Source organism: Mustela nigripes, chromosome 7, assembly GCF_022355385.1.
Source record: "Mustela nigripes isolate SB6536 chromosome 7, MUSNIG.SB6536, whole genome shotgun sequence".
In the NCBI taxonomy this organism is placed as follows: Eukaryota; Metazoa; Chordata; class Mammalia; order Carnivora; family Mustelidae; genus Mustela; species Mustela nigripes.
In genome coordinates, this window is record NC_081563.1 from 54,550,090 (window position 1) to 54,571,323 (window position 21,234).

Genomic DNA, 21,234 nt, shown 5'->3' on the forward strand with positions numbered 1-21,234 from the left:
AATTACAGATGTGGAGCACAAAATAACATTCCCTGCAGGGTGAACATTTCTATAGTCTAGCTGAATATATTTTCAGTATCCATTTGATACTCATTTCCCCAAGTTTCAAAGAACAAAAGTAGTAAATGAAATTGTAAAGTTCATATCCAGGGTACTAGAAAAAATCATAGCCATTATATGATGGCTGTCACTTTCTAAAGCCTGGTTCTGCTTAAAGAATGACTTCAATAATAAAAGAGGCATGCTCTCCTACCCATGATGTCATCAGCCTGGTTCTGCTTGCCTAGTGTTCAAGAAAGATAGAATCTTTGGAAAAAAGAAACAAGGCCAAAGTTTTGTGCAACCTATGGCTTTTACTTTTTATTCCCAACACAAAGTACATGAAAAGTATCAATTATTTCTCTTTAACTCTCTGTCTGCTTCCTATTTCCAGATGCTTTAAATAGGAGAGAAAAAGCAAGACAACAAAACAAATTCCATCTACTGCATCAAGGGCTGGCATGTCAATGTTTCATCTGCAAAGAGTCAATAGCAAAGTCACAACTATAAAAAGAAGAAAAACCAATTATCATATAAGTGCCTCATTAGTACCCGAATTTTTTCCATAAAGAATAAATGTGAGCCATATATTACTGCAGAAAAAAGTTACTTTCTCCTTTTCATAAACTTTTTTGCTTCCTTCAAAAGCTCTTCCACATCCTCCTTCTCTTGGTCTTCCTGTCCTGGTTCCCAGTCAGAATCTTCATCTGTCGGCTCATATTCTTCTTCCTCATCATCGAGAAAGCTGTCATTGAGGTCATACTCATTGGGTTGCCCAACATTATCACTGTCTTCATCTGCTACGCTTCTCACTGGGAAAAAAAAAAGATTGGCACACAACATATTAACCACCACTCAAACCTGGGAGCAGAGATAGCCAGCTGTAAAGTGTCTTTCTCTAATGAGAAGAATTACTTTTACTTAAGACAGCACTAAGCACCACAAGTTTCTAGAAAGGGGGCTAAAATTACTTTGTTAGAATTCTAACTTTTCCTACCATGAGGCTCCTGAAACTAAAATGTCCTGTGAGAATCACAGTCACAGTTCCTTAATAATACCATAATCATATTCATCCTACCCTACCCTCGGGGTGGTTGAATATACTCTTGCTCCAGTTACTTATTGTCCCTCCCTGTGATATGATTATATTTAATCAGCCCCAATGACATCACACTTGGTCAAAGGAAAGTGGGTGGAAACAGTTTGTGCCACTTCCAAGGGGAAGCCGTAAGTGCCTTTCTGGGGTTCTACGGCCGTCGTTTTCCCTCTGCCACCATCTCCCTCATGTCCCAGCTCAGGCTGATCCTTCAGCCTGGATTCCAGGATGAGAACACACATTGGACAAGGCCACAGCTAACACGCAGCCATAACACGAAGGAGAAAAACACCTACTTATTGTCACGAGGCACTGAAATCTGGGGACAGTCTGTGATCACAGGACAGCTAGCACAATCTGATTAACACACCACGTTTGTGATCAAATGAGAAAACATGAGTCTCTACACTTCAGCAAGTGTGGTTTAATAGATCTTAGCTTGTTTCAGGGACTGTGACTACTGAAGATATCAGGATTGCTATGAGAACAGCCATTAGAATTTACAGATTTCTAAATAATATCATAGAATTTATAAATTTTTAAGTAATATTATAAAACTAGAATTATAACACTACAATTCTCTTCCTAATTCCACTTCTTCCCTAAGCCCACTCTGTTTTATTTTCTTTCCATGACAAGCAACAAGCATGTTTTCAAATGAGCAGCAAGAAACTCCAGGATGATGGGGAACATTTAAGAAACAAGTAGGAAGATTCTATCTGGAAATCTCTGAATGGCAGGGGACAATACCTGTGACCAACACCACACGTATGGGTTAAAAAAAAAACAATCACTGTTTGTACTTCTGTATATGCTCTACTTAACTTCTTAAAATGTTCATATGCAACAGACAGATGTAACTTAAAAGAAACTTAAATTTGAGGAGGAAGAAATGAGGATGACAAAAAAAAAAGATAATTTATCTGTCCTCTTAACTCTCACAGCCCATTTACATTCTTCTTGATATCTCCATTCATTTCCAGAGAGGATCTGAGACAGATTATAATGAGGTCATTAAAAAAATACAAATAAAAGAAGTAGACATTAAGAACATAAAAACCCGAATGTTTCATTTTTAACATACTTATTATAAATTGAGCGTCAGCTTTCTCCCCAGTCTCTTGGTAGCCAAGGCTAAAAAGGCTAAACAATGATTTGCATGATTCTCATTAGCATAAAAGCAACGGAGTGCCTTAAGGGAAATCTGTAACTCTATTTATTTGTAAACATTTCTTATCTCCTGTAAGCATCCTGAGGTTATGTTTTATGTCTAGCTAATCTCAGCTTCCCATAAAACTTTGGTGATGGGAAACACTGAAAACACATCTCAAGGGTAGTCTGCAGATGGCAAAGGAGGGAAGAGGAAGGACTGTCCACAGCTTTGTTCTTGGCCATTCTGCTTTGGAAGTTCTCTCTTATAAGTATGTGACATCTCAGTAACACCCGTCTCCTTTCAGATTCAGAAATTACCCTAGCAGATTCACAAGAAAAACACATATAATGCTGAAACAACTTCAGGTTCTCCTCCTGCTTTATTTGGCTATTCCTTCTCAAGCATTGGCTGGCTCTTGCTCGTCTTCCCAACCTCTAAATTTTGGGAGTGTTTGAGTTTCTGGCTGGGACCTCTAGTCTCTAACACACTCCAGTCTTATATCTTATATTCCGAAATGTATATTCCAAGCCTTGACTACCACCTGAATTCCACTCTCCTTTATCTCACCGTCTATGGATTCTCTCTACTTGCATAAGGAACAGGCATCTTGAAACATCATATTCCCTGAACACAGCTCTTGGAGGTGCTTCACCCAAATCTAGTCATTTTCTTATCAGTCTTGAGTCTGTGACTTCTCCAGCCTTCCAAGAAACCTTGGAATCACCCTTGAATATCCTCCACTGAAAACCCAATACCCAATATGTCAAGAGAATCCTATTGACTCTGCCATCAAAAAACTGCCCCTTCTCACTCTATCTACTCCATTGTCTGGTTCTCCACACCATCATCTTCTTTTCTCAGTCAATTCCAATGTTCACCTAACTGGTTTCTTGCTTCAACTCTTATCTATTCTCTACAGAGAAGCTAGATAGCTTCTAATAGCTTCCTACCTCACTCTGAATTAAATCTGAAGTTCTGACTTGCAGGTGCTGGCCTCTAAGAGCCTACACAACTAGATTTTCTGAACTCATCCGCCACTCCTTCCTTACTCTTTGTTTCAATTCTACCCTTTTTCTACCACACCTTGAATAGGACGAGCAGGATCATCTCCAGTGCCTTTGGAGTCACCATTTCCCTTGCCTGGCAAAGTCTGCCCTTAGATGATCACCTGTCTTGCTCTCTCCTTCAAGCCTCTGCTCTCATGTCAAACTATCAGAATCCTTTCACCATCCTATCTGAGATGGCACCTGTCCCTCCCCCCCAACACACCCTTGCCATTCTGTTCTCTTACATACTTTTTCTTCTCAGCAGTTTCACTATATGACATCACATAGTTGTTCACATGCATACTGTCCACCTTTGTAAAATTCTACAAGGGCAAGGCTTTGTCTCTACTGTATCCTCAGCTCCTACAACAACGCCTCTTACACAGAAGACACTTAATATAAATATTTGTTAAATATATGACTGGATGAACAAATGAACAATTTGCAAATCAACTGCTGAATACCTTTAGTTTTACAGAAACCCTTCTTATTATAACCTACACTTTTAATCACTAGCCTGTCAATATAATGAGTTACATTAAAGACTATTATCTAAATCCTGCTAATTGTAGGGGCTTTAAGCTTCAATGAACCTTGGAAATCTTCAGCAGTTTACTGGGAAGGCTCATTTCTTGAGCAATAAGGTCATGTTATTTATTTTCTCAAAAAATTATTTATATCTATCCAATCTTCATTGATATAAATATCACACCATATGATTCTTTTATTTTTTATTTATATTTTTAAGATTTTGTTTATTTGACACAGCTTGCGGGACAGAGAGCACAAGGAGAGGGAGCCGCAGGCAGAGGCAAAGGAAGAAGCACGCTCCCTGCTGAGCAAGGAGCTGATGTGGGGCTCGATCCTAGGACTCTAGAATCATGACCTGAGCCAAAGGCAGACACTTTACTGACGGAGCTACCCAGGTGGCTCTTTTAAATAGAAGGTTCAGAATCTAAAAAAACCCATCCATAATAGAACTCCATGCAGCTGGTAGCAAATTTCATCCACTCTACTTCACATGAACAGGTATTTTGTGCTTTAAGTAAAAGCACCTGAAGAGCCAACTCATGACAAAGGCGAAGTCAGCTCTCTGTCCTGTGTTAGCAGGGCCATGCCATGTGGACACTTCCTAACAGGGTAGTAAATGCTGACATGTGATTATCTTTCTGGAATCAATTACAATGGATCCTCTTTAGCAAATTCAGTTAGTGGCCTTAAGTATTCTACAATGTAAATGCCATCTACATGGGAGTTTACCTTTTTTTTTTTTTTTGCTGAAGGTGTTTTTAGAAAAATAATAGTTTCTGCCTTTCAGTGTAACGGGGCTACGCAGACAGTGAGACTTGACTTTCTTGGAAAATGCTTTGAATAAGCATACTTGGTGACATGAATTATTACATGATTTCCTGAATCACAGGAATAAACTCAGGAAGCAGGGCTCTGAACTAAATATGGCTAACACCTAACGTAGGAATAAAATGCCTGTCCTTAGCACACAATTAAGCTTTTATGCAAAAGGAATATGAAGAGCATTGAAAGCAAGGAGAAAAAAAATCAACCCAAAACCCATGCATGTATTTTCCAACTGGGCACACTGAAACATACGGTATGGTAGCTGGGTATCTGGATTTGAAGTGATAAAACTAGAAAAGTTCACATAAACCTTGCTAGTAGCACTTTTTTGCTAGATAAAAACTTCAAAGAAAGCTCATACAAGGAAGTTGGCTGGTAAAAGAACCAGGCAACACTCGAGGAATCCCATCACAGACCATCCCAAGCCAAGACTTCAGTATTGTACAGATACTGTAAATTGGTGAAAGGCTTATTAAAGTGCAAAAATAATAACAGAAGACATAGCAGGAGTTGTTTAATTTTTTAACTCAATAACAAAACATAATTTTATAGTTTTTTTGTAGATTTCCACAGAATAATATAATTGCATTTAAAAAAAATAAGTGCCTACACATAACATTTTCCTATATAATAGCTAGCTGATTTGAAATATGATTTTTTTTTTTTTAGAGGGAGAGAGAGTATGTGGGGGTGGGGAGAGGGCTGGAGGGAGAGAGAGAGAATCTTAAGCAGGCTTAATGCCCAGCACGGAGCCAAGGAGAAGCCTGAAATCATGATCTGAGCCGAAATCAAGAGTCTGGTGCTTAACCAACTATGCCATCCAGGTGCCCCTGAAATATAATTCCTGAGTGTGTCTAAGAAATCAGAACTGCACTTGTTTCTTCTGAATCAAGGTAAGCTCAGATAAAACAATTTTTTTTCTCTCTATCTTCACCTAGAAGTTTCTTGCTATTTTTATGTGATTGTCCATCCCCCTCATCCAACAAAAAGTCTCTAAATAGCAGCAGTGGCTTAAGAGAGAAGATAGACTGGGGAGTAGAAACCCAAAGATCTATGTCATAAACAAGCCCATAAACAGTGCACAAGTCACTTAACTTAATGGCTTAATGGAATTTATGTTTTTTATCTATGAGTCAAAGGATGTTGATTAAATTACTTCAAAAATCTTTTCTGACTCCCAAGTTATAATTTTAAGTCCAAAGTAGGAATCATCATTTTCTCTACAAATCAGTGTAGTCATATGAAACACAGGGATGACAGCCTGACTGCATGAAGCAGCACAGGAGAAACAGGCGGGCACTTATTTTGAAGAACTGATGCGTAATGCTACATTTCTATGATGGAAAAGAACCACCTTTAGAAAAGTAACAGACTCTTTTAACATCTTTAAAGCAACAACGGATTAACTATTTGATATTAGGCTGTGGTAATTTCTTAATTTCTGCTCATGTAGAAGGATGTGTCACATCAGAATGACAATTTCTAAATTTGTGTCTAAACTTTTCTTTACAGTTAAAATTTCACTGTCAGTTCTTACCCTAAGAACATCAGTCTGAAGAGCTAGTGAAGAGTACACTGTGTCAAATGCATATTGGAAGAAATGCTGGATTTACAGAGAGAAAAAAATCGTTCCAAATTGCTGATTTTTCCAAATAGATTTCTGGTGTTGGGATCTAAGACTGTCATCTTAGATGACATCTAAGAGATGCCTCATAACAGATTTATAGCTTAACATCAATAATTCTTCAGATTTTATTGTCCTTTCTTTACCAGTAAATCTGAGGACTAATTAGGATATTAATTCTCATTAAGTAAAAACAAATTTTAGCTCAATAGTCTAAAGATGAAAATCTACTATATACTACAAGAAAACACTTTTTCAAATACTTCATTTTACTACTAAAGACTCATCTTTCTCATGTACCAAGCTACTGGTTGGGTATTCATATTTTAGCCTTGGAAAAGCAGCTTGTATATTCCGGTCTACTTTATTATACATGAAGTTTATTCCTCTTTTTAAATTCCACTGCACTAGCCTTTTTTGTAACCCCAAATCTCTCTGCTTTCCCTACACTAAGCATCAGTTTATAGAATCTCATTTAAGTTCCATTAATTTCCATAATAGCTTTCTAGAACTTTTGGGTTCTACTTCTGGAAGGAAAGTATATATAAACAAATGTGTGCATACCATTGCAGAACCAGAGATAAATTAAAATAGTTATCAGTAGAACATTTTAAATTTTCAGCCATGGGTGGTACCAATAGCCTAGAATAATGCATATCACATAATAACAAAAGCCAGAATGACTCCAATAATCAAATAATAAAATGCTGATAATAATTTTTTTAATGTGTCAACAAGATAAGGTAGCTAAGAAAGTATAAAATAAAATTTTCCTGGCACTGATTGCTCTTGCATTCAGTATTTTGTGCCAAAACCAGAGTACTCTAAGAAGAAGTGTGGAAAGTTAGTGAAATTTTAAATCAATTAGATGTATAAGAAGCTTAATAGATGACTGCAGTCAAACCTACAAAAAAAAAAACACCTACATAAATTGTTACATGTGTGGAAGAACTCTGTAGACAGAAATGTTTTAGGAGTGCTACAATCAGAAGTTAAATATTAAGAGTTTAATGCAGTTATTTTAACATTGGTACCATCTTAAATTTTATTGTTTCATTGCGTAGTTATGATACCCCACCTCAAATTCAACATGTTTAAATTAAAGCAACAGCTACCTGTCTCTTCCTCCTGATCTCTATGATATGTAAATGTCATCCCTAGTCTCCTTATAAATTGTATTATAATTCCGAGTCATCATTATTTCCTTTATGTCACCCCAGGCTCCAAACCAATTAGTTTGCAAATCTGATATTTCTTTCAAAATCTCACTTGAATCTAATTCTATCTTTCCATTCTCAGGGTGGCCAACCAAGCTCTGGCCCTTTATTCAACTGCTTAACATCCAGAAATCTTCCCCCACTCTAACTCTGACTGTTCATTGTCATCAACTTGATTTGGATAAAATACTGCCTCCCCATTCCAAGCCAATGCACCTGTATCTTCAGTATAGTTTTCAAGGGCTTCTGTAATCTGGCCTCAATACAACCTTTTAGTATCATCCACAGTTAACTACAGACACTCTCCATGTTAGTTAAACTGATTCACTTGCTAACCCCACACACCACTTACCATCTTCCTCCTTGGTGTCTTTCACTGATCTATTCCTCACTTTGTCTGGGATATCCTCTATCTACTGACCACAAAGCTAAGAAACACAGGTGATTCAAATCTAAGCACCTTAAAGACCAACTTAGCCTAGATTCCACATCAAGGTCTACCGTGATAAGACCCAGCAGAAAGTGCTTCTTCCCTTTCCTCAGAGATTTTAGACCGTCTTTGCCACAAGAATATATACAGCCAGAGCTAGTTCTCATGGATCTCTGTTAACTCTGCTTGTTTGGAAGACATAATAAATGAATCAATAAGTATATAATGAATCTATATAAATGAGATTAAGATCTTGGGTGATGTTAAACTTTAAGGATTCAGGAGATGAGAAAAACTAGGATGTTAGAATTCACTGTTAGATAACTCTAAATTAAGAAATATAATGAGACCCCAATATTTAAGATTAGAAATACTCCAGACACCTTAATTTATAAGTCTTAGAGTAGGAAGAGTGTTTCAACAATTTGGCCTTGAAAGTAGATTAAAAATATAAAATTAAATTTTGGAATGCCTGGGTGGCTAAGGAGGTTAAGCATCTGCTATGGGCTTAGGTCATGATCCTGGGGTCCTGGGATCGAGGCCCACATTGGGCTCCCTGCTCAGTGAGGGGTCTGCTTCTCCCACTCTCTCTGCCTCTCCTCTCCAGCTTGTGTTCTCTCTCTGTCTCTATCTCTCTCGCTGACAAAATCTTTTTTAAAAAAAATTAAATGTTGCTTAAAAATACCTACATTTATAAAAACTGGCTTTCCAATGAGATAAAAAGCCTTTCTAAAAGAAAGTTAGTTGCTATAAAAATGTTCTTCCATCAGAAGATTCCCTAATGATAATTCAAGAGGCTTTTCAAAGAAAGCTCAGATTAAACTATTGAACCTGATGTGCATTGATAGTTTTTAGGAAATTGGTTCTTATTTTTATAAAGATACAGATGTGTCAAATGCATTTTCATGAGACAGTGTTAAATCTTGCTAATAAAATATGCTTTAATCAGCAAACATTACATGACTGCTGGTAAGAAAGTTTATTTAACCCCCAGAAATGCTACATCATTGGATACAGCCCCAGTAAAAAAATGTATAACACGTGACGTGTAACCTCTATAACCTATGAGCTCTGATAAAATGAGCTGTGTCTGAAGTACTAAAGTATGAAAATGTGTTTCAGTGAGAAATTTCAAATGGAATTCTTTAATGGTGAAATTCTTTACTTCTGTCACTTGGTTACAAAGGGGCTGTGTTTATGTACACACATGTGCATGTGCTAATAGCCTGCAGAATATGCATTTTCTTCTCTCATTCTGTGGGTAGAAATATTGTGTGCCAAAATGGCCTCTGCATTATATGAATGATACGAAGAAGCCAGAATTTGTTAAAGTTAAAAAGTATTCAAGTCTGGAACAGGGGAAAGAGAAGGTAGGACAGATGCCTGCACCTAAGACTGAAGGACATTTGATGGATGCTTCCCTGGTATCTGTTCTCCCTGCCTCTCTTTCCTCCAAAACTTTAGTTTCTATCAAGGATCCCTGTGGTTGAAGAAAGTGACCTATCCTAATTCCAGGGGTAGTTCAAACTCATCAGTCGTCCTAGTGATTCATTCAAGAGTAACAATATGATCTAAATCAATAAAAAAAAAGTAAATTTCATGATTCTTCCTAGGAATAGTGAGAACTGAAGTTGTTCACTTTCTCTCTTGAGATGTAAACCTGGGTGCTGAATAAGGATGCATCTAGTCCCTTTGTGGTGGGGAGGAGCCGGTCTTAGGATGATAATGACCCCTTTAAAGACAGAATGATGAAAGGAAATTGGGTCATTGGTGACATTACTGACATTACTAATGAGCCAAAGCAGTAAATGTCTAAATCCATCCACACTTATTCTATTTTTTCACTTAAATAAGTAAGTTCTCATTATCACTGAGGATAGTTTGAGATTTTGTTTTCAGATACTAGCCAACAAAAGAATTCTAAAAGATACAATGATAAATATATATTGTTGTACAACGATTATAGAAAACATCTGGTATACAAAAAATTTACCACTTTAAAAAAATTTTATCTATTTATTTGAGAGAGAGAGAGAGAGCACATGAGAAGGAGAAGCAGACTCCCGGCTGAGCAGGGAGCCAGATGTGGGACCCAATGCCAGGACTCCAGGATCATAACCTGAGCTAAAAGCAGTTACCTGAGCCACCCAAGCACCCCTATCACTTTTTTTAAATCTAAGAAAAACCATTAAAATCAGCAAATCCATAGAAGCAGACATTAAACAAAAATTCACATAACTAGAAATTGTATCTAGGTTTAACAAGAGAATCATTTGAAGATTTTATCTTGTTACCTGAGGTAAAATTACTTACCTGGAACTGCACTATGTCTGTATTCTATCTTGTGCTGGGGATTCTTCCTAAAAAAGGAGAAAACAAAAATAAGATCTAGATTTCCAATCACTAAAAATTAGTAAGAATATTTAATTAAAGTAGAACAAAAACAACAACAAAATAAACCAGAACACTCACTAACCTACAAATAAAATTAGGCCCCAATAAGCTTCTTACTGAAAAGCATTTGCTTTTTTCGTTGTTAATTATAGTCACTAAGCTGTACAAAACCATTTTTTTTTTCTTTAAGGATTTATTTATTTGAGAGAGAGAGCACAAGCTGGGGGAGAGGCAGAGGCAGTAGAAGAAGCAGAGTCTCCCCCTGGCAGGGAGCTCGACATGGGGCTTGATCCCAGGACCCCTGGATAATGACCTGAGCCGAAGGTAGATGCTTAACTGACTGCGCCACCCAGGTACCCCCAAAGCATTTGCTTTTTAATTACAACATTAAGTGCTTATTACATGCCAGGCATATTTCTAGATGCAAAGATATCCTGGTGAACCAGACAAAAGTTTTTCCCTCATGACTAACTGGAGAAAAATAGTATGAGATGAAGAATAAGATGTCATATTCCCAAAATGTAACATATTCTATTTCTAAAATGTCAATGCCATATATCACATACATAAAAATGCAATGTATAATCATGTATAAAACATAGAAAATGAAATATCAAATATGTGTGTATATGTGTTTGTAATCTCTAAAAGGATACTTTTATGGTCTTCTTGAATCCAAAGACAAAAGCATCTAAGTCATGTCTCTAAAGATCCCCAATTGTTATGAGAAAACAGAAAAGGCAATTTGCATTGAGAAATGTATATGACATACTCCAAAGTCAAACAGAAACTACTGTTTCGGTATCTATTTTTTATTACATGTACCTATGATCTTTCTATTATTTTATTAGTTAAATGAATGTTGGGATACGCTATATATATATATATATATAAGACATTCTCCAGATAATACAAAACTGTCCAGGCAGCAAAAATCCAAACAGATCATGACCCACTTGATGGGTACCTCTCTTAGGGGATTCACACAGGAGAGCTGGGGTACAGTGACAATAGGCATGTGCTAAGGTACACAGCTCATACAAAGCTGTTGTGAGGATTCATGGAGAATACAGAGAAAGTCCTTAGTCTAAGGGCATGATAGGTTGTAAGTAATGAATGTTAGCCATTGACACATCCATCATTGGTTCAATAAATAGTCATGGGGCACTAATTACATGTCAGACTCTGTCAGGTGTCAGGGATGTTTTTTACTGCTAGTATCTCTTCTTTCTTGGAATCACTTTTCATCTGTGAGCATTAACACACTACAAGATTGCAACCACACAGTTAATTAGGGTCATAACTCAACAGTTTTGAAAAGTGGAAAAAAGATTCTAGAAAAGATTGTGTATTTGGGATAATTAACCGAAATCTGACCTTTTAATGGAAAAGACTCTTTGAAGTTGAGAGAAAGAAACTGGACAACTTCAACGTGGCCAAGAGAGCTGCACATGAACAAAGCTGCAGGGATGATCTGTGTGGGAAGACTGAACACACCAGCACAGCTCACTGACTTGTTGAATGCAGTCTATGAAAATGCAATTAATGCTGGATGTCAGAGGAGGAGGAGCAGAAACATAAGGGAGAGGGACATAAATATCAATAACCTGGAACAAGATTGTTGGTCATTTGGGAGTATTTTTGGTAACCTTTTACAAAATCTTTTTGTGTGAGTGTGATAAAATTAAATACACTGGAAGCTTTTTGTTTTGAAAAAAAAAAAAGGCAAACTACTGAAAAGGAGCAAGATTAATACACTGAAATTTCGTATACCTCTGTTGAGATTCTTCAAGTGTTAATAATTCTATATAGATGTCCAATTGTTATTATTATTACTATTTATAGTCTTCTGATATTTGAAACTGTTTTTTTCCATTTTAATACATATATTTTTCAGGTCCCAAGCAGTCTCAACTTTTCCCACTTTGCTCTTAATAATTAAGAAGAAATTTATTGAACAGTTAAATATAGTCTTAACTGTTTGCTACTACAGCCTCTTTCAAAAGGTGCTTTTAGAAAGTCTCAAGTAAGTGAATGTCTGTCTTTAGAAATAAGTATAGAAATAGTACAGAGGACCTGAACAGAATTTTTCCAAAGAAGACCTATAAATAGCCACCAGACACATGAAAAGATGCTCACCATCACTAATCAAGGAACTGCAAATCAAATCCACAATGAGATGTCACCTTACACCTGTCAGAATGGCTAAAATCAAGAACACAACAAATAACAAGTGTTGGTGAAGATTTGAAGAAAAAGGAACTCATGTGCACTACTGGTAGAAATGTGAATTGGTGTAGCTACTGCAGAAAACAGCATGGAGGTTCCTCAAAAATTAAAACCAGAAATACCATATGATATTTACCCAAAGAAAGAAACACTATTTTGAAAGAATATATGCACCCCAATGTTTACTGTAGCATTATTTATAATTGCCAAGATATGGAAGGAACCCAAGGGTCTATCGATAAAAAAACTGATAAGGAAGATGTGTGGTGTGTGTGCGCGTGCGTGTGTGTGTGTGTAATATCATAGACCCATTAAAAAAGGATGAGATCATGCCGTTTGCAACAACATGGATAGCCCTAGAGGATATTATGCTAAATGAAATAAGTCAGACTGAGAAAGACAAATACCATATGATTTCACTCATACGTGGAATCCGAAAAAACCCAAGTGAATAAACAAACAAACAAAAACAGAATCAGACCTATAAATGCAGAGAACAAACTGATGGTTGCCAGAAGGGCGAAGGAAGGAGGATGGGGAAAATGGGTGAAGGAGAGTGAGAGAAAGAGGCTTCCAGTTATGGAATGAGTAAGTCAGGGGAATAAAAGGCACAACATAAGGAATATAGTCAATGATATTGTAATAACTTGTATGGTGACAGATGGTAGCTACCCCTGTGGTCAGCAGAGGATAATATATAAACTTGTTGCACTGTGTTGTACACCTGAAACTCATGTAACATGTATGTCAACTACACTCAAATTAAAAAAAAAAAAGATACAGAAATGGAACCAAAGAGTTTGAGAGATTCAAGTACAGTTTATGCACCAAATACTAGTTAAAAGACTGCTGATAACAGCTGTCACCACCACAGAGACTGAAAGTGAGAATTACTGTTTTTAAAGGCAAACAGGCTGGGGTCCTAGGTACTGATTCAACCTTCCGGTTGCGGAAGATAGTTCCCGCTTCTCCATTATCTTGAAACAGCCACAGGGGGGTTTGCAAGGGCAAAACCCTGCCTATATAATATCATCTCACATACTGCCTAAGAAAAAGCAAATCACTTCAGAAAAAAAGATGAAGAAAAAAGTTTTGCATTTGTATATTCCCAAACAGAAGTGCAGAAAAGCTATTTTGAAATTTTGTACCCAGAAAAGGAAGATTTTCAGCTCTATGGACAGATTCTCATCTGCCTTAGAAGGGTGGAATGTTTCTTAGAGGCTCTGATAATAGTTTCCATCCTTTCCTAGAAGAACTTGCTGTTTTCATTACAAGACAAGCATAGCGGCACCTTGGCGGCTCAGTTGGTTAAGTGTCTGCCTTTGGCTCAGGTCATGATCCCAGGGTTCTGGGATCAAGCCCCACATCAGGCTCCCTGATTGCAGAGGAGTCTGTTTCTCCATCTCCCTACTGCTCCCCCTGCTTGTGCTATCTGTCAAATGAATAAATCTTTTTAAAAAAAAAGATAAGCGGAAGACCATAAAGGAAACCAGAATAAACTAGTTGATTTGATACTTTTCCACATTTAGAGGCCAAACTTCCAATTTCAAACAAAAGGATTATTATCAGTACAGTTTTTGCTTGAAATAAAACAAAAGGATTATTATCAGTACAGTTTTTGCTTGAAAATGAAGAAAAAATATCTTCTGTGACAAGTCCAAAAGTTTTCTCTTTAGAACTTTAGGATGTATTTCCAAGTATATTTTCTTTGTTAATTAATTAATTTGTTAATTAATTAATACCACTAATCATATAAGTATAACTCTCAGAATGGACTTTAATAGGAAAATGAGCCAAAAAGAAAAGATAATATATCACATGCCAAAGCACATACTCAAAATAAAAACAAGTTTTAGACATGTCTTGTTCATGTAGCAATTTAAATGTTAAAAAAAAAAAATCAGTATTCTGAATGTTAAATTCTTATATTATGCCCTTCTTCAAGGTGTCTTATAATCCCAGTCCCAACCTTTATTTGCAGTTCCAAGCCTTCATTTCTACTCCAGGAGAGTATTTTTGATTCTTTGCCATCAGTAGGTACTTGCTCACAGCGTTTTTGCCAAGAACGTTCTTCCTACTATACACTGCCCAAGTTCAAATCATACCTCCTTTAGGAAGGGAATTCTGATAATCACTAGGACACAGCTCTAGAACACATGGCCCATATCTACCATTGCGTGCTCACTACATAATTTTTTTAAAAAGATCTTAATTTATTTATTTGACAGAGAGAGACACAGTGAAAGAGGGAACAGAAATAGGGGTATTGGGAGAGGTAGAAGCAGGCTTCCCTCTGAGCAGAGAACCTGATGCGGGGCTCGATCCCAGGATCCTGGGATCATGACCTGAGCCAAAGGCAGACGCTTAACAAAGGAGCCACCCAGGTGCCCCTCACTAGGTAACTTCTTACAGTGTCATCTAAATTTTCAACACAAGTGTGTGTGTGTGTGTGTGTGTGTGTGTGTGTTCTCTATCATCTATCAAATGAGCCACTAGAAGCCACGGAGTTTTTCTTGCACCTTTTAATATTTTTTATAGTACCTTTCACAAAGCGGTATTCATCTGTAGTTTTAACAAATTTACCTACCAAGAATATAGATTTTTTTTAAGGTAAAATTTTTTTTAATTAAGCTTTTACATGTTTCCAAATTCGTGAAATATTTTATATTTTCCTATTTAATAGGAAAATAAGAAACTTGTTTTTGCTAACTTTACTATTGTTTCTTAAAATAAGTGTTGAAAGGAACTTGACAGAATATTATCAATATTGTATTGTCAATATTGTCAATACATACTGAGGTTTAAAATTTTCACTAGTTGGAGCACAAAAAAGCAGTTTGTAGTAATTTCGAGACTGGTAATAAGTGTTTTTGAGTTGATGTTAACACTTAACATTTTTATAGTAATCCTAATCCACGAATCCTAATGTTTTCAGAACCCTATCCTTTGAAAGGTGGTTTTTTTTTTTTACTGGAAATTTGCCAGAGAATGCCTATTCTCATTAGGTCGGAAAGAAAGTCAATGTGCTGAAACTGCTTTATATTCACACTTACAAAGTTAATAATCCAAGTACTCACTGAATCTTTTTATGCAAACCTAAGACTAAAACATGTTAGAATTTCCTGCCATTAACAATTCATATTACTTCCCCAGGAAACAATGCAAATGTAACAATCATATAAAGCAGACTCCACTGCAATCAGGTTCCTGAGATACTGACTGGTCAGCATCACCAGACACCTAGCTCTAGTCAATCAATCATGCATGGAACACAGGAACACACAGTCCTTCACAAATGCTTAAGAGATAGATGGCCACCGTGTTCTGGATCTGTCCTCATTTGGCTGGTTGAACTTTGGACCACTGGCATTGCTATGGAAGGGGTTCAGGTTTCAGGATCAGAAGGGCTGATTATAAATTCAAACTAGACCTTTTACTGGTTGTGTGATTCATGAAAGTCCTATAAACCAAGTTACCATTTACTCATCTGTAAAGCAGGGATAATACTGCCTAGCTCACATAGGGTTGTTCGCAGGGTTAAATGAAGTAATAGGTATAAACACTTATAGGCTAATTAAGTATATTCCACGTGTCAGCTATTTTTATAGAAACAGAAATTAATTTTACTTTAAGACAGCCAACAATGTGTGAAAATTCTATGTGCCAGTAAAAGTAACTGCCAATTAAAAAGTGCATATGGAATGAAAAAATTCAAAAAATTCAAAAGTCTATTAAATAACAAAATATGGGGGAAAAGTATTGCCAATTAATACTAAATGGCTGAATTTTGTTTTTAATAATACATATTATTATGATAGGATATTTTCCTCATCATACTTCATATATTCATGGAATATTTTCTTTTTTTTTTTTTTTTTTAAAGATTTTCCTATTTGTTAGAGAGAGAGAGAGAGAGCACGTAAAAGAGAAAGCACAAGTGCAAGCCGGGGGAGAGGCAAGCAGAGGGAGAAGCAGACTCCCAGCTGAGCAGGGAGCCTGATGTGGGCCTTGATCCCAAGATGTCGGGATCATGACCCCAGCCCATGGCAAATGCTTAATTGACTGAGCCACCCAGGCATCCCTACAGAAAATTTTCTAACACTCAGCTGTGCATATTTCATTTTCAAAAATCAGTCATTTTATAACAAGGCAGAATGTCTTTTTCATATAACTCTGGGTTAAGGCTAAGTGGCAGTTTTGTGCAGCTCTGTGAGGGCACATGAGTATTTGAGATAACTTTCAAAGATAATGCCAAATTCCATCCAGGACTTTTTCCTAATGAATGGAAATACTCAGAGTTCATTCACAAAAGATTTACATCCATCATTTTTGCAAATGGCATTTTCTGTAACTTAGCAGACCTCAAAATCCTTTCTGAGTTTTTTTTTAATTACTCTTAATTATTAATGGCAATATTTGGTTTCTAAACATAAAACTATACACCCATAACCATACCAGGGTTCCAGGAACTGTTATATTTTAAAATATACATTTTCCAAAAAAAATTCTGATTTTAATGATATTGGTATTGGAATAAATACATATCTGAAGGAAGAACACTCCAGGAAAAGGAAATGGAAAATGTCTGTAAATTCACTAAGTCCCTGAGGTAGGAAACAAGCTAGAGTATTTGGAAAAACACACAGATTTGTAAAGCTCAAAGAGAATGAATGAGAAAGAAAACAGTACAACATGGAGTCAGAGAAGAACTTGCAAGCTACAGTAAAGAGCTTTGTCGGAAAATACTGGGAGATTTTGATTAAGAAAACATGATACAACTTAATTTTAGAGAATTATTCTGGGTGCTTATAGAAAATGAACCACTGGAGGGCAAGAGGAGAAACAAGGGTAACAGTTAAGAAGCAGTTAAGAAGTTAGTCAAGTTACGACTAACATGATAAGAGGTGGGGAAGAGAGAAGTGCTCAGTGCCTAATATATTTTCAAGGATGAAATGGCAAGAACTGCTGATGGACTGAAAGAGGGACATGAAGAAAAGAGAAAAATGAAGGCTGTTTCCAGGTTTGGAGCCTAAACACTGTTGGAAACGGTGAAGTCATTTACACAGGTGGAGAGCACTTAGGAAAGAGTTGTTTTCATGATAATAATCCAGAGTTCTGTTTCAGATGTATTAAGTTTGAACTACCTATTTTACAACCAAGTGTATGAGTCTGGAGCCATTTAATTGAATCAGATGCTCTCAGGAGTAAAAACAAATAGAGAAGGACCTCATTCAGGGAACCAAGCCCTGTGGCTTGGTGCTAATTACAGGTGGGGAAAAAGAGGAGGAGACAGGAGAGAAGGCTAAGGAAGAATTGGCCAGGAATATGACCGGTCTGGCTTTATGGAAATGAATAAATCACTCTCTGCTCTGGGCATTGCCATTACTGAGTATAGGACCCTGGAACACAAATGATCCAACCTCTGCGTTTCCCATGTTTTCATGAGGAATTGAAGCCCAGGAAAATCAAATGACAAGCAAAGTCATGCTACAGAGTTGGTACAACTATCTAGAACCCAGGGCTACTGACACTGTTTCTCCACCATAAAGCCCTACCTTAAGATTAACTAGGCAATGATAACAAGAACGGACTCATACTTTTTATTTTTGTTTAATTCCAAAGATTTTGTAACTTAATACCAAAACTTAAACCCACAATTTAAAATGAGCCTGAAGTACTATTTTACATCAGCTCCTATAAATAGTGACTACTGGCTTGCTGGATGCTCAGTATTTGCTCAGTAAGCGATCATACTATATTTTTGTTTTCATTCCAAAATAATTTATCTTGCATTTTTGAAAGTCGATATCTATTTTAAAATCTAAAGCAAAAAACATGAATCCTATGTTATCAAATATCTAAGTCTCAAAATTTAGAGGAAAAAGAAGAGTTAGTTAATATAGTCTTAATTAGATAATAAAAGAGTAAGCCAGCATAAGATAATGGAAAGTAGCCACTCTGTTAAATGAACATCATTACATTTACTATCCATGCCAAAAGAACTCTGAAAATTCTTATATACATGCAATTAACACTAAACATAACAAAAAAATAAAATTTCTCATTATGAAAACAGATGCATATTCAAATAAAGAAATAAGAAAAACAAAACCACAAAACACATTCCAGTACATTTTTTCAAGGCTACATAGACATAGTTGATGTTGTCACTACTATTTCTAAATGTAGTTTAAAAAAAATTATAGCCAAGTCTGAAGTAAAGCTGCATAGCTGAGTCTTTGTATGTAGTCTAAGATACTTTCTTCAACGATGATATTCTTACATGTGATTAAAGAACTGCAAGCATGGCAGGCAATGATAGGTCACTTTCTCTATATGCGGATCCTATAAAAATGGATTAAAATTCTAACAACTTTGATTATTTGTAACCGTATATAAAATGACTAGGACACTTGGGTGGCTCAGTCAGTTAAGCGGCTACCTTAGGCTCTGGTCATGACCCCTCATCCTGGGACTGAGCCCCACATCAGGCTCCTTGCTCAGCGGGGAGCCTGCTTCACCCTCTGCCTGCCACTTCCCCTGCTTCTGCTCTCTCACTCTCTTGTTCTCTCTCTCTGATAAATAAATGAATGAATAAATAAATAAATAAAATCTTAAAAAAAAAAAAAAGACTGTTGGCCTTACATGATTGATTCTGGGAATCTTAACTACCAGGCAACTAGTTTCCTATTAAAACCTACTTATTGGGGCACCTGGGTGGCTCAGTGGGTTAAGCTGCTGCCTTCAGCTCCGGTCATGATCTCAGGGTCCTGGGATCAAGCACCGCATCAGGCTCTTTGCTCAGCAGGGAGCCTGCTTCCCCCCTCTCTGCCTGCCTCTCTGCCTACTTGTGATCTCTGTCAAATAAATAAATAAATAAATTTTTTTTTTTAAAAAAACCTACTTATTTTGCCTCAAATAAAATAATACGAATTTATGTTAAACACACATTCCTAATTTTTATGAAGCAGCTCCCAAAAATCAGTATCCTCTGGCCTGAAGTGTACATCTGCACATATGATCAATTAAGATAACACTGCAATACGCTGGAATACTTTTCAAAAATAAAAGAGGAGAGGCGCCTGGATGGCTCAATCGACTGTGCAACTGACTCTCAGTTTTGGCTCAGGTTATGATCTCACGGTCCTGAGACTGAGCCCCATGTCAGGCTCCAACCTGGATGTGGAGCCTGTTTGAGATTCTCTCTCTCCTTCTCCTTCTACTTCCACCCTGCTCATGAGCACATGCATGTGCACTCGCTCTCTAAATAAAAAATACGAATAAATAAATAAGGAAATAGCAAAAAAATTTAGATCATAGCTATAAACTTGGATCAACAAATAACAAAAGAAAATGAATTTTCTTACTATCGAATACACTTTTTAAAAAACAAGTTATGCTTGTCGCAAAACACTGTGTTCCTTCAATTATACAGATCACGCTGCAGATTCCTGACAGTGAGAGCACTTACAGTTGATAACTATTACACTTCCTTACGCCATCCCTCTTAGAAGGTATTGCAATTATAAAAAAATAAAAAATAGGTCATTGGCTTCCAAAAAACATCAAGGCACCAACATTTTCATTTGCATAATACATACCTGCCTTAAGTGTTTAAATCTGAGGCAACGTTATGAGTTTGACTTCACATTTTTACACTAAACTGGTTGCAGATGGATTCCATTCATTTTAGCATATATATATTCTAAAGTTAGTGCCTAATTTAACAAACAAGAACAGGAGTAATACACTGCATAAAATCCTATTACACACCAGAGGAAGTGAATGAGTCAGAGGCAAACAGCAATCACTGGGTTATATCAGACATTAAGTATCTAATATTCTATTTCCGACAAGTATTAAGCTCATCAAATGCTTTAAATTGAGCACCTCTTCTGACAGACTATAGAGTAGAGCACGAAAAGAATAAATCAGATTTACTAATGGGCAAAGTACTTAAAATGACAACATTAACTAGTTCTTTCATATTACCATTTTTTCAGGCTGATTTAATTTTGTGAGGTTTAAAGATGTATAATGTCAGAAAATTTTAGTAATACTTGTAGTCTAGAAAAGAATAAAATTTAATAATTAAACATCTTTTTAAAACATCAACCTCTTATATGGGCTTTAGGAATCTTTGTTTTTACTATAGTATGCATTTAATATGTGATTCATATCTGTTTTTCTGTTTTACTCATGGGAATGAATGGCTGATAATTAAATATTATCCATATATGTGTACTTTGGTGTTTTCATATTTGCTCTATCATGATAAAAACTTTGACCATAGACAGCACTACTTGGAAATACACTATCACAAAAATGTAGGTAGCTGACATAGTATATAAAACTAAGATTATTTAGTGTATTGTACACAGCTGCGATCACTACATATTTCAAAAAGAGAAACTGAGTTGCACACATTCAAGGGATTAGAAGGTAAAACCAGAAAACAAAAAACAAAAAACCAACTCAGTGTTTCACTTGAGAGACTGTTTTCACTTGAGAATAATAATACTTACCCTGCTTTGTGAAGGCAAATTTTCAAAGATAAAAAGCAAACAAAAATGTTTCAGCAATAAACTTCATCTTCCTTCCAAATGTGTCAACAACCATCATGGAAAACAGGCTTATCACAGCTCTACTT

The 21,234-nt window shown here is 36.4% G+C and overlaps 1 protein-coding gene across 1 annotated transcript in view; it reads right to left on the reverse strand.

The window, feature by feature from the left end:
* Positions 1–333: 333 nt before the first annotated feature.
* APLF (aprataxin and PNKP like factor) overlaps positions 334–21,234 on the reverse strand; it is a 77,082-nt gene continuing 56,181 nt past the window's right edge. Inside the window, exons 9-10 of the mRNA XM_059407782.1 lie at positions 10,275–10,321; positions 334–851 (exon numbers count right to left, since the gene is read on the reverse strand). Of these exons, the coding sequence (XP_059263765.1) occupies positions 646–851; positions 10,275–10,321 (253 nt within the window). The 3' untranslated portion in view covers positions 334–645. The remainder of the gene's footprint in view (positions 852–10,274; positions 10,322–21,234) is intronic.